This window comes from Thrips palmi, unplaced genomic scaffold (genome assembly GCF_012932325.1).
Source record: "Thrips palmi isolate BJ-2018 unplaced genomic scaffold, TpBJ-2018v1 HiC_scaffold_3, whole genome shotgun sequence".
NCBI classification, from domain to species: domain Eukaryota; kingdom Metazoa; phylum Arthropoda; class Insecta; order Thysanoptera; family Thripidae; genus Thrips; species Thrips palmi.
Window position 1 is genome coordinate 8,062,448 of NW_023144630.1, and position 11,824 is coordinate 8,074,271.

General features: G+C 44.8%; 2 protein-coding genes across 4 annotated transcripts; one reads left to right on the forward strand and one right to left on the reverse strand.

Moving 5' to 3' along the window:
* Positions 1-177: 177 nt before the first annotated feature.
* LOC117648256 lies at positions 178-7,585 on the reverse strand. Of its 2 annotated transcripts, none has more exons than XM_034390670.1 (5): positions 7,454-7,585; positions 6,296-6,398; positions 4,805-4,984; positions 2,787-2,957; positions 178-540 (listed from the first exon to the last, which is right to left on the reverse strand). In XM_034390670.1, exons 2-5 carry the CDS (start codon positions 6,365-6,367, stop codon positions 364-366), a joined length of 600 nt encoding a protein of 199 aa, XP_034246561.1. In that variant the 5' UTR covers positions 6,368-6,398; positions 7,454-7,585; the 3' UTR covers positions 178-363. The 2 variants fall into 2 exon arrangements, with proteins under 2 accessions (XP_034246561.1, XP_034246562.1); XM_034390671.1 differs by lacking the exon at positions 7,454-7,585 and adding an exon at positions 6,500-6,531.
* A 1,795-nt stretch (positions 7,586-9,380) lies between these two features.
* LOC117648258 (jerky protein homolog) lies at positions 9,381-11,611 on the forward strand. Of its 2 annotated transcripts, none has more exons than XM_034390678.1 (2): positions 9,381-10,287; positions 10,917-11,611. In XM_034390678.1, the coding sequence occupies exons 1-2, from the start codon at positions 9,736-9,738 to the stop codon at positions 10,989-10,991; spliced, it is 627 nt and encodes a 208-aa protein (XP_034246569.1). In that variant the 5' UTR covers positions 9,381-9,735; the 3' UTR covers positions 10,992-11,611. The 2 variants fall into 2 exon arrangements, with proteins under 2 accessions (XP_034246569.1, XP_034246567.1); XM_034390676.1 differs by having other exon boundaries at positions 9,381-10,284; positions 10,902-11,611.
* Positions 11,612-11,824: the final 213 nt, after the last annotated feature.

Genomic DNA, 11,824 nt, shown 5'->3' on the forward strand with positions numbered 1-11,824 from the left:
TCTAAAGCAATTATTACCCCATCCCACCCCAAGTAGCAGAGCAGGCTAAACAATGCACAAAGGACGCCAATCAATTAACTTTAAAAGAAAAAAAAGACACCTGCAATATTGACAGAACATTAGTTGATCCAAAAAGAGAAAAAAAGATTTTATGATTTTTATTTTAGTTAAGCGTGATATTATATCGTGTAATGTAAAACGCAGGATTTTGGTTTAACTCCATACAATGAAACAATTAGTGAACAGTTAATAGTAAAGTGCTTATTCATGATAGTCTTTTCTTTCAAAGGTCCTCCTTGTAGCCCATCTTTCTAATCGAATGCCTTGGGAAGTTGCAGTTCGGAAGTCTTCTTCGCCGAGGGATCAATCTTTGATGTTCACCCTGTTGATCAGGACTGCAGTATTTAAGCACGTGAAGAGTTCCTTTTTCTCATCCATGAGGTTCACTTCTGCTCTCCATACGTTGCCGGCAATATTGATGTGGGACATGGCCTCTCCCAGAGACACATCCACCGTGGCGTTTTCGAGGAGGTACAGCCCCTGCATCCAGACGCAGAAGACTGTATTATTCTAGACTATAATATTCTGATATGAAGGATTCCGTTCTCAGTCACTACGAACAAGATAAACTTAAAACTCTCCGAGGTAAAGTCCTATGACTTTGGTGTGAACAATTTGAAACTATCAGTAAAAATTTACGATGGTAGATTTTACAACCGATCCCATCTTAAATTTACAGCTGAAATTGACATTCAGTTTCGACCATCTCCAGATCATGATGCAGTCTGAAATAACGGTCATTGCTATCTTTTTTGTTGCGAATTTTCTGAATGGTTACTCCGTGACGCCCAGTAAGGGACAGTGGACCAGACGACCGGACCGGTGGTGGAGGTGACCCAAAAGTCTGGACGCGTTTTGAGCTCCAGAGTCACTAAACGGGATTTAAACCGAACATGTGACCCCACCAATGGATTGCTCTCCGAACGCGGAATCCATTTGGTTGGGTCACACGCACGGTTCACGTCCTGGTTAAACTCTCAGCACGTAATTGACTTTTTGCTCATTTTGTCAGTACTTGAGCAAAATCAACTAAGACGGACCAGTTCTTCCGGCGACCCTCTCCGATTTGCCTGATTTTTTGTAGGCTTAATAAATAACTAAAGGAGAGTCTAAAGCCAAAATATTAGGTCCGACAAAAATTTATTGCTTGAGATATGGCCAACTTTAGTTTAACTTTTGGAGAAAAAACACGAATTTGGGTATTTTGGACTAATTTTACACTTTTCATAGTAGAGGGCTAAAATTTGGTCACTCTGTGTAAAATTGGCCAAGGAACAAGAATATGACCTCAGATTTGACCTCCGAAGAATACCTGCAGAGTAAACCCCCTCAAAACCCCCTAAAAACACCTAAAAAAACAGTTTTTTCTTGGGGTTTCTGGGAAAAATATGTGGACAAAAATTTCTGATGACCTCATCTTATAAAAAATGACGCGATGAATCGAATGAGACCACGCGCAGATTTTTATGTCAAACCGTTTAGGAGATATAGCAGTTCAAAGCATGCAAATTTTGCCATTTATTTTTTAAAAAATGTAGGTTTTGAGCATTGTTTGACGTTCTCTGCCTTCTTGGTGTGTGTGGGTGATCTTTCCTTGTGGAAAAAGACGCGCTGAATCGAATGAGACCACGCACAGAGTTGTATCTCCAACCGTTTAGGAGATATAGCGGTACAAAGTATGGGCACGGTATTCCGCCCTCCCAACAGGCGTGTTTGGCGGGCCTGCCTTGTCGGGTGTTTGTAGGAGCTCTCCCGTGCCCATACTTTAAACCACTATATCTCCTAAACGGTTTGAGATACAACTCTGTGCGTGGTCTCATTCGATTCAGCGCGTCTTTTTCCACAAGAAAAGATCACCCACACACACCAAGAAGGCAGAGAACGTCAAACAATGCTCAAAACCTACATTTTTTAAAAAATAAATGGCAAAATTTGCATGCTTTGAACCGCTATGTCTCCTAAACGGTTTGACATAAAAATCTGCGCGTGGTCTCATTCGATTCATCGCGTCATTTTCTATAAGAAAAGATCATCAGCAATTTTTCTCCACATATTTTTCCCAGAAACCCCAAGAAAAAACTGTTTTTTTATGTGTTTTTAGGGTGTTTTCGGGGGTTTACTCTTCAGGTATTCGTCGGAGGTCAAATCTGAGGACATATTCTTGTTCCTTGGCCAATTTTACACAGAGTGACCAAATTTTAGCCCTTTACTATGAAAAGTGTAAAATTAGTCCAAAATACCCAAATCCGTGTTTTTTCTCCAAAAGTTAAACTAAAGTTGGCCATATCTCGGGCAATAAATTTTTGCCGAACCTAATATTTTGGCTTTAGACTCTCCTTTAGTTAGTTATTAAGCCTACAAAAAATCAGGCAAATCGGAGATGGTCGCCGGAAGAACTGGTCCGTCTTAGTTGATTTTGCTCCTTGTGCAAGTAATTTGTGCAACCATAATACGTACTTTTCCTTTTTTAAAGAACTGCTTAGGAAATATTAAATAATGTACTGAGAATTTTGTTTAGTACATAATTTTACAAAGGAAATCAGTCATACTTACTTAGAAAATACTAAGTATTATTGCTGTTTATACGAATACGTTATTAATGAGGAAAAACTCAGTAACGTGCTGAGAGTTTAGCGACTCTGGAACTCAAAACGCGTTTAGAGTTTTGGCCACCTCCACCGGTCTCCTGGCCCTCTGTGCAATCAGTGGAGGTCCCGTAAACTGACCTTAGTGATGGGGCACTTGAAGTCCGGACGGAAGGCGCTCATGAACCCGCTCCACATCATGCCTTTGGTGGTGATCATGTTGCAGATGGCCGCAGTGAATGGCCAGGTGACGAAGTACTCGCAAGTGTTCGAGGAGACGGCCTCCCGACATCTGTGCAGCACCACCTTCATCTGGACAGAGAGTCCTGGATGTGTTAGAGAAGCGCAAGGTGTGTCCGCCATCTTGAATCGAACCGGTGGAGGGTTTCCTCATTGCTTCTCCACTCTCAGACTCGTACTGAGTTTCTGTTAGGGCCCTGATACAGGGGGGAACTGGCTCCTAAAGGGCCCGGCGGGAAAATACTCTACAAATCGAAGAGCGTACATTGAGCATGCCTGCAAGCACGCACTAGCTAGCGCATGCCTGCCAAGCATGCACTTACCAGTGCATACATGTCATGTACACGCTTCCTAATGCAGGCAACTCCCTATCCCTTATGCACTAGATGCATGCTTCAGTTAGCGTGTACATGGCATGTATGCACTAGTAAGTGCATGCTTGGCAGGCATGCGCTAGCTAGAGCGTGCCTGCAGGCATGCTCCAGTTAGAGCATCAATGTACGCTCTTCGATTTGTAGAGTAGCTCAGAGGGGCCCGGATTTGCCTATCTTTTAGGGGTTTTTCATGAATAATAATAGTTTTTTAAGCTTTTTACGCTAATATCGATACTTTTTATTTATTTTGAAGCTATTCCGAGTCAAAAGTATGCTCTGACAAATGTGTTTTTCGGTCTAAAGGGGGCCCGTATAACGGTGGGCCCGGCGGGGATTGACTTTTTATCTCTTGCCATAAAAGTTTTTGTACAAACGTAATATGTACTATTTTCTCTTTAGCTATGATTTTTTTGTCATTTGCAATTTCTCAATTTTCAATTTTTACATGATCTATTCACAATTTTATCTTTACAACGATCAAAATTGTCCATAGTTAAGGAGAAAACAGTACATTTTACGTTTGCTCAAAAAGCGCTACAGTCAGCTCTGGTTAACTGTCCCTCCACTCGGGAGGCGCCGGGAACAGCTAACCAGAGGCCGCCAGGTACCTAGGCCCGGCCCGGCCCGGGACCGAGGGTCCGGCTGGCCGGGAAGGGATTGCCGGCGGCTTAATCCGCTCGCTTGTGGCATATTCCAGTCGAAACAATAAAACTTTTTCTGTACAATTTTCAAACAATCTGTTAACAGAAACGCATAGACGATTAAAAAATAGCAAGGGTGAAAAAAAATGCATAAGCAAGAGAGAAAGAAGTCCATACAGGTCTGAGAGTGTAGGCCACAAATGATCCAGGAAGCGGAAGAAGGGGATAACTCAATTTTGGCCATTTTTCAGGAGAAACAAAAAACTGTTAGCAGGGAAAACTAAAACAAAACAAATGAATGTTGCAGATGTTAATAATTTCAAAAAGCATTAGTAAAATTTTGGAAAAAAAATCAAAAGTGTAAGGTCACTCCGTAGAGGATTTCTGCGACTTATCACTTTCCGTTGAAATGGAAAACAGAGTCAGCTCACCTTATATTTCCTAAACAAAGAGGAATTTTGAGACAAGTCAAGTGGAACAATAGTCTGCATAAAGTGTATGTTACTCTGGTGTATTTTTTGGACTTAGCTCTTTTTTCCAAATTGAAATTTAAAATTAAGGGGGGGTTAAGTTGAGTTGATTCTTTTTACACTAGATCCATAAAAACACAAGTTGAGTTACATCCTTTTGCCAATTTGTCAAACGGACTCATGTAGACTAAGGTTGAGTTATCTCCATTTTCCAATGAAATTTAGACTGTATAAGGGGTTAAGTTGAGTTATACCCTTTTTCCATGTGGATTTTCTCCTAAACTGCTTGGAATTCAGTCAAATAATTTGGTGTAATGATGTAAACCATTCTAAGGCACAATAATAAAATAAAAACTCAATTTGGGGATAAGTCAAGTTATTCCCTTCTTCCGCTTCCTGGATCAAATTTAACTGCAAAGCTACCATGCACTGACCGTGGTGAGCGCTTTGGCCGTCCTCTGGAACTCCATGGCAGCATTCAGGTAGACGACTCCGCGGCCGTCGACAAGCGACGAGTAGTTGTGCACGATGAGCGAGTGCTGGCGTTTGTCCTTGCAGTGCTCCATGTAGAGGACGCGGGGCACCAGGATGGTGCGTCGCGAGCCTGGCCGGCCCTGCAACGCGTTAGAGCACACTGTGAGAACACAAGTAAAACTAAAGCGTAGTATTACCCACTGTTTTCAAGCGCAATCAGTTTACGCTTGAAAACAAGCGTAACAGGCTCATCCGCCAAGATTCCCCCGGATTCCCCCAACCTAAATGCATGGGGTAATTTCTAGTCTACACTGGTAGCCAACGAATGTGACATCACATTCGTTTGAACGTGAAAACTATGATGTCAGATTGAACGTGACAAACAGAGAAAATTCATACTCAAACGAATGTGACACGCCGCACCGCTGTCACATTACTTCAGGTGTGACAAGAAATCAGCAGGAAAACTGTCACATTAAAACGAATGTGACACATGGTACCCATTGACATACATCGTGTCACATCCAAACGAATGTGACACCCATATGCTGTCACGTTCGTTTGAATGTGACATGCCCTAAATGTCACATTCAAACGAACGTGACACGCCCCGGACACGCCATAAGTCTCAGGATATGGCGTGTCACGTTCAATTGAATGTGACAATTCGGGCATGTCACATTCAAACGAACGTGACAGCATATGGGTGTCACATTCGTTTGGATGTGGCACGATGTATGTCAATGGGTACCATGTGTCACATTCGTTTTAATTTGACAGTTTTCCTGCTGATTTCGTGTCACACCAGAAGTAATGTGACAGAGCGGTGCGGTGTGTCACATTCGTTGGAGTATGATTTTTCTCTGTTTGTCACGCTCAATTTGACATCGCCGTTTTCACGTTCAAACGAATGTGATGTCACATTTGTTGGCTACCAGTGTATGCTTGATTTCAAGCGTAACGTCTTCAAGCGTAACTTTATGCTTGACTCAAGACGCTTTAGTTTTACCAGTGAATAAAAAAAAAGACGGACCAAGACGGGTCATCGTTTGGCCTGGACCGTGGACCGTCCCGCAGTGGCCCGAAGACTGGAATATGCGGTCAAAATCCGGACGCGCTTTGAGCTCCGGAGTCGCTAAATAGGACTCGGACCGAACGTGTGACCCCACCGATGATTGCTCTCCGAGTGAGGAATCCATTGGTGGAGTCACACGCTCAGTTCGAGTCCTGTTTAGCGAGAAAACGTTTTTGCTGAGTGCTGATGACGAAAATAACATCCATTTCGACCCCGGACCCCAAAAAGGCCGAGTGCCGACTGATAATAGGAACTGCGCTAATTGTGAACGTTTCAATTCATTTTAAAAAGATGCACCTTATTTATGGACATGAAGTCCATTAGCATTTAGTTTGTGTACAATGTGTGCTCAAAATACTTCGTAAGGTTTCAATACCTTGCGGTATTGAGTGCTGGTGCTGTTTGCCAGTAAGACGAAGGCGACCAGTGCCAGAAGCTTGGCGATCATAGCGGAGAGTAGCCGCTAGCAGTGGCGTGCACTGTTGAAAAAAGGTAAGTTCAGAAACAAGCAAATGAGTAAAAAATTTTATCCATGAAGCGGAAGAAGGGAGTAACTTGATTTACCTACAAATTTTCGTACAACTAAGTCTGATAAGTAAGACCGACTGTAACGTATAATTTTTCATAGCGCAGAATACTGATTGGAATATTCAGACTAACATAGTCGCATATTTAAGATTTTGAAGTATGAAAGTTTTAGTATGAAAATTCAGATTGCATGTGAGTAAAGTAACTTCTTACGTAAAAAGATGAGTTTTAAGTAATTTTCTAGTGGATCGCTAAAAAATTGACAATAAATGTTTCTTTACACATGTCTTTCGATGAAGTTTGAGCTTTGTTGCAGTGAATTTGGCGCAAGCATAATACGAAGCCATTTTCCTTCGTCATGCGAATCCGAGGGGGTATGCGCTCTCTGAACCTGTGTACCGACTATTACGCTATTACGCTCTATTACGCCACAAATTAATCGGAATTTAGCTAAAAACGGCCTAAAACACTCCAAAATTGATAAAATTTTGACAATTTCAGCTATTACGCGACTATTACGCGTATTATTACGCGTGCTAGAGTGAACCGACTATTACGCGAGTGCATACCCCCTCGTGCGAATCTTTTGTGTATTTTCATCGTAAGATCCAAAGAAAAAAACTTTCGGAATACGAAGAAAAACTACGTTCGTATCATGCTTCCGCCAATTTCTTATTCGTTTTGTGTTTAATTTCTTCGTTAGTCACTGAGAGTGTTTACAAGTGCAGATATTAGTGTTCCGGATTGGGTGGGCGGTCAAAACCCGATGACTCCAGAGCGACTCTAGAACTCGGCCGGTGTATGCAGTGCCGCCAACAGACACTGTCAGCAGGCTAGCGTAGGACCTGAGCTAGCCCGTCGGCAGTGCCTACGGGCGGCACTGCATTCACCGCGGCCGAGTTCTAGAGTCGCTCTGGAGTCATCGGGTTTTGACCGCCCACCCAATCCGGAACACTAGCAGATATTGTTTCCCATTGCTGGTGTCAAACCCATCCGACGCGCTTACCGTATGCTCACGCTCTGATGCCCCGCGCTGACCAGTTCTGCGACCTGCGGCACGAAATGCCCCGGACGCAATGACCGGCCTCCATTCATCGTGAGCAGTGAGGGCGAGGCGTGGCGCCAGCCTTTGTATCCCGTTTTCGCCTTTTATCGTTTGCCACCTACGCAACGAAACAGACGCGGTCAATAACACGCCCCCCCCCTTTTTTTCTCTTTCTCTCTCTCTCTCTCTCTCTCTCTCTGCAGGCCTGCCTTTGCTTGCACTCTCAATCTCGTACAATGAAATTTGACCTGTGTTATGTTATGTTTGACCTGTATCATGCTACAGTGAATTCGGCGCAAATTTAATGCAACAATTTTGATCAGGAGCGGAAGAAGGGGAAACCATTTAATACGAAGCAAAAATTTCGTAAAAGCGAATCATTTTGAGATTTTCATTAAAGATACGAAAAAAACTTTCGGATACAAGAAATAAATTAGCGTTCGTAGTTTTTTGCGCCATTTCCTTTCGTTGAAATTTCTTCGTAAGACAGAGAGTGTCAGCTAGCCTTCATACGCTCGAAAACGAATATGGAATGATTTGTGAGGCATGCAAGTACGCAAGCTGGAAATGGGAGGTTCTACTAAAGTGATGCTTACTTGTGTCAATTTTGAGCACTTAGTCTTTATTTCAAGATTGTAAATGTAAAATTAAGTTTGCAGGGTTAAAGCCCCAATCCAGTCGAGTTGATTCTGCTTTTACCAGTTCGACTGAAAAATCTCTGACGCAATAGTCCTTTTCAATTGTAAACGGAGTCTGGGGCACTTCTGTTGGTTTCTCCATTTACCTATGATAATTTGGACCATGCAAAACAGAAGCTGGTTATAACACGCTTCCTTTTCCATGTGATTTTCTCCTATATTTTACTGTCTTTTTTTTTCTGAGCTGCCAAATAATTTGTTGGTCAATGTACTGGAATGACCTTATTCTATGTGCCAATGAAGTGAAAATTCCAAAATCTTTACGAAATATTTGGCGTAGAAAACTTTTTAAGTTATTCCTAAAATACTGAAAAAACCTCTTCACTGGATCATTTGAAAAGGTATTGCTCTATTTATGCTTTGACTTCATTGTACTACAGATATGCAAACAAAGTAACCTTGGTCATACCAATTTGAAATATTGCTCGTATTTTGTTGAGCCATCTCCCTTATAGCCGGGAAATTTGGAATACGAGGACATCGCAACGATCTACATTCTTTTTAAGCTTACAAATGCTCAAAATGCTTTGTTATAACAAGCGTCTTTACTTCGTAACGATTTAATAGTTAGTCAGGTTTTCAGAGGGAGACGCACTAAATAGCTTGTTAACAAATTTGGAATACGAGGACATCGTAACGATCTACATTCTTTTTAAGCTTACAAATGCTCAAAATGCTTTGTTATAACAAGCGTCTTTACTTCGTAACGATTTAATAGTTAGTCAGGTTTTCAGATATAAGACTGGTTTATTGTTGACCTCCCACTATCTTCCTCGACCGACCTGGGGTACCCCGGGTTCAGGGACGCCGCCGACGGTACGTGGGGTGACCCCCCCCCCCTCTCCCCCCGGGGAACTCCCCACTGCGACGAAAACCGTGCTCCACCCCAGGACAAGAGATTTTACGGCCAATTCTCTGTATTTTCGACGGGGCGGGAACTCTACGGGGCCCACTTGTCTCGTCTCACACGTCACTCAGCTGGTGGTTTTCGCAACGTCAACTCCTTTGACCAGTGTCCTTCGAGTCTGTGCCGAGTGTCTAGTGAGTCCTCCGTATCTCTGCCCTGCCGAGCGAGTTCACCTTGTCTCTGCCGAGTGTCCTGCGTATCCTGCGTCTCTCTGCCGAGTGTCCTGCGTATCTTCCGTGTCTCCGACGAGTGTCCTGCGTATCCTGTCTCTGGATGTCCTGCGTTCTGGTCTCCGCCGAGTGTCCTGCGTATCCTGCGTCTCTCTGCCGAGTGTCCTGCGTATCTTGCGTCTCTCTGCCGAGTGTCCTGCGTGTCTTCCGTGTCTCCGACGAGTGTCCTGCGTATCTTCTGTGTCTCTGCCGAGTGTCCTGCGTGTCTTCCGTGTCTCTGCCGAGTGTCCTGCGTATCTTCTGTGTCTCTGCCGAGTGTCCTGCGTATCTTCCGTGTCTCTGCCGAGTGTCCTGCGTATCTTCCGTGTCTCTGCCGAGTGTCCTGCGTGTTCTTCGTGTCCGTGCCAAGCGCCCTGCGTATCCTCCGTCCTGCGTGTCCTTCGTACCAGCCGAGTGTCCTGCGCCACCATGCCCGCCACCACCGCGCCGCGCCCCTGCCGCCAGAGTGCCTCCGGGTCGACGTCGGCCAGGCGCACCTGCGGCCCCACGGTTCCCCGGCGCCGCAGCTCCTCCAACACCGACGTGGTCGTGAAGCTGAGCGTGGTCCGCCGCGCCGCCTCCGGGGAGGACAAGGAGGCCCTCGCCAGAGAGGTCGGCGTTTCCCTCAAGACCCTGAAACGCTGGTGCAAGGCCTCCGAGTCCCTGGCGCAGTTCGAGGTCACCGCCAGCCACAACCGCGCCAGGAACAGAAGGTTCCCGGTGCTGCCCGACTTGGACAAGGCCATGCTCGAGTGGGTGGTGCAGCAGCGCGTCCGCGACAGCCGGCTCCACGGCGGCCACATCACGGAGAAGGCGAGGCAGGTCAACGCGGCGCTGGGCGGGCCGGCCTCCTTCAAGGCCAGCAACGGCTGGCTCAGGTGCTTCCTGCGTCGCCACGGCCTCCACCGGCGGGTTTCCGCCGCCGAGCCTGCAGCGGGGGAGCACGACGACAATCAAGATGATGTCGCCGGAGAGCAGGTGGGTCGAATTAATAAACACTGATACGAGGGGGTAAACACTTCACGAAATCGTGTACAGACTACTCGGTATTACGCTGTATTACGGGTGTATTACACGTGTATTACGGCCCTAAAATGCCAAAATTTGGCACATTTGACCCGAAAATGGTATTACGATCACGTGTATTACGCGTAATACACGGTTTTTGTGTACAGGGTATTACGCGAGTGGTTACCCCCTCGCACTGATATTTCTAATGTGATCAGTTTCATACAATTAGGGGCGATAAAAATCCTTGAGCGATGCCTTTAAATTATCGCATCCATAACAGCAATGAAAAAAATTATCACGTTTAAAGTGTAAGAAGTCTCCTGAATTTTTGACCAGTCTGTTATCACATTTTTGTCGTGATTAAGTGATAACTACGGTAGAAAAGTGATAATCACCTTAATGCAATATAATATTTATCGCACTGATAATGCAATAACTTTTTCATTGCGCTAATAATGCAATATAAATGTTATTACTATTGAAATGAGTTCATAAATGTACTTCGGAAACTATTGAAGTTACAGTGTCAGGGCTAAATTTACTCAAAATAGAGAACAGATAACCTTATGCTGAATTTGACCCAGGTGTCTGCCGCCGAGTCTGCAGCAGAAGTGCACATGGACGATGCTGAAGATGCCTCCGGAGGGGAGGTGTGGCAGCCAATCCAGCTGTAGCGGAGCTCCCCACCTCCCCCGAGGAGCACTTCGACGACGACGACGTCTCCGGGGAGCAGGAGTCCGGAGGGAAGTTGCCCGCGGCCGGTGCTGCTGCAGAGAAGCAACCCTCCTCGCCGGAGCAGCACCCCGACGACCCAGACGACGGCGGGGAGGAGCAGGAAGGCGAGCCCAGCTACATGGAGGTCCTCACGGCGACGTTCGGCGGCGGTCGTAACCGACACCTACTCGATGCCATGCAAGCCTTTGCGGAGGACAGGAACATCACGCTGGCGGCTGATCTCCTGGACGCCCTGAGCCAGATTTCGTCGGGGGAGTATAGTTGGTGATTGTTATTCGTTATTTTTATGGATGCAAGCGAAGTTTTTCCGTCTATGAATCTCAGCGAATTGTTGTAGTTTCGTCAGTGCCTTGTTTGCTGGTTGAAAACCGTTACTGAAAATCTCCTTTTAATGCTACTATTTCCCCTTTTAAAAATATTTCACAACACTTTTTGTCTCAAAGTTGACGATTTTTATTCACTTTTTTGTTTTGTTTTTGATAATCTATGTAAGCAAAGCGTTTAATTATTGTATGTCACTGAATTGTCAGTATTGAGTATTAAAATCTGTTATCAAACATTTCTAGTTCATACAGTGATTTCCCAACTTAATTGAGCCGCACACATTCTACTGCATTAATGAAACCTGTATTTTGATCTTGTGCGGCAAAATGTCGCCTTTTTGGTTCAACAACATTTGTTTCATAATGGCATTCTCTGTTTGGGAACGACTAAATTTTCACCTATCTGATTGTTTCTGCACAACTACTTTTAACTGCGTGTGACCAATAAC

Bases quoted from the DNA above. Each gene is read 5' to 3' on its own strand.
- LOC117648256 (XM_034390670.1), bottom strand. From the start codon at position 6,367: ATGATCGCCAAGCTTCTGGCACTGGTCGCCTTCGTCTTACTGGCAAAC. The intron at 4,985-6,295 runs GTATTGAAACCT...AACGCGTTGCAG, and splicing joins CCAGCACTCAATACCGCAAG to GGCCGGCCAGGCTCGCGACG. The intron at 541-2,786 runs GTCAGTTTACGG...GTCTGGATGCAG, and splicing joins TCAAGTGCCCCATCACTAAG to GGGCTGTACCTCCTCGAAAA.
- LOC117648258 (XM_034390676.1), top strand. From the start codon at position 9,736: ATGCCCGCCACCACCGCGCCGCGCCCCTGCCGCCAGAGTGCCTCCGGG. The intron at 10,285-10,901 runs GTGGGTCGAATT...AATTTGACCCAG, and splicing joins ATGATGTCGCCGGAGAGCAG to GTGTCTGCCGCCGAGTCTGC.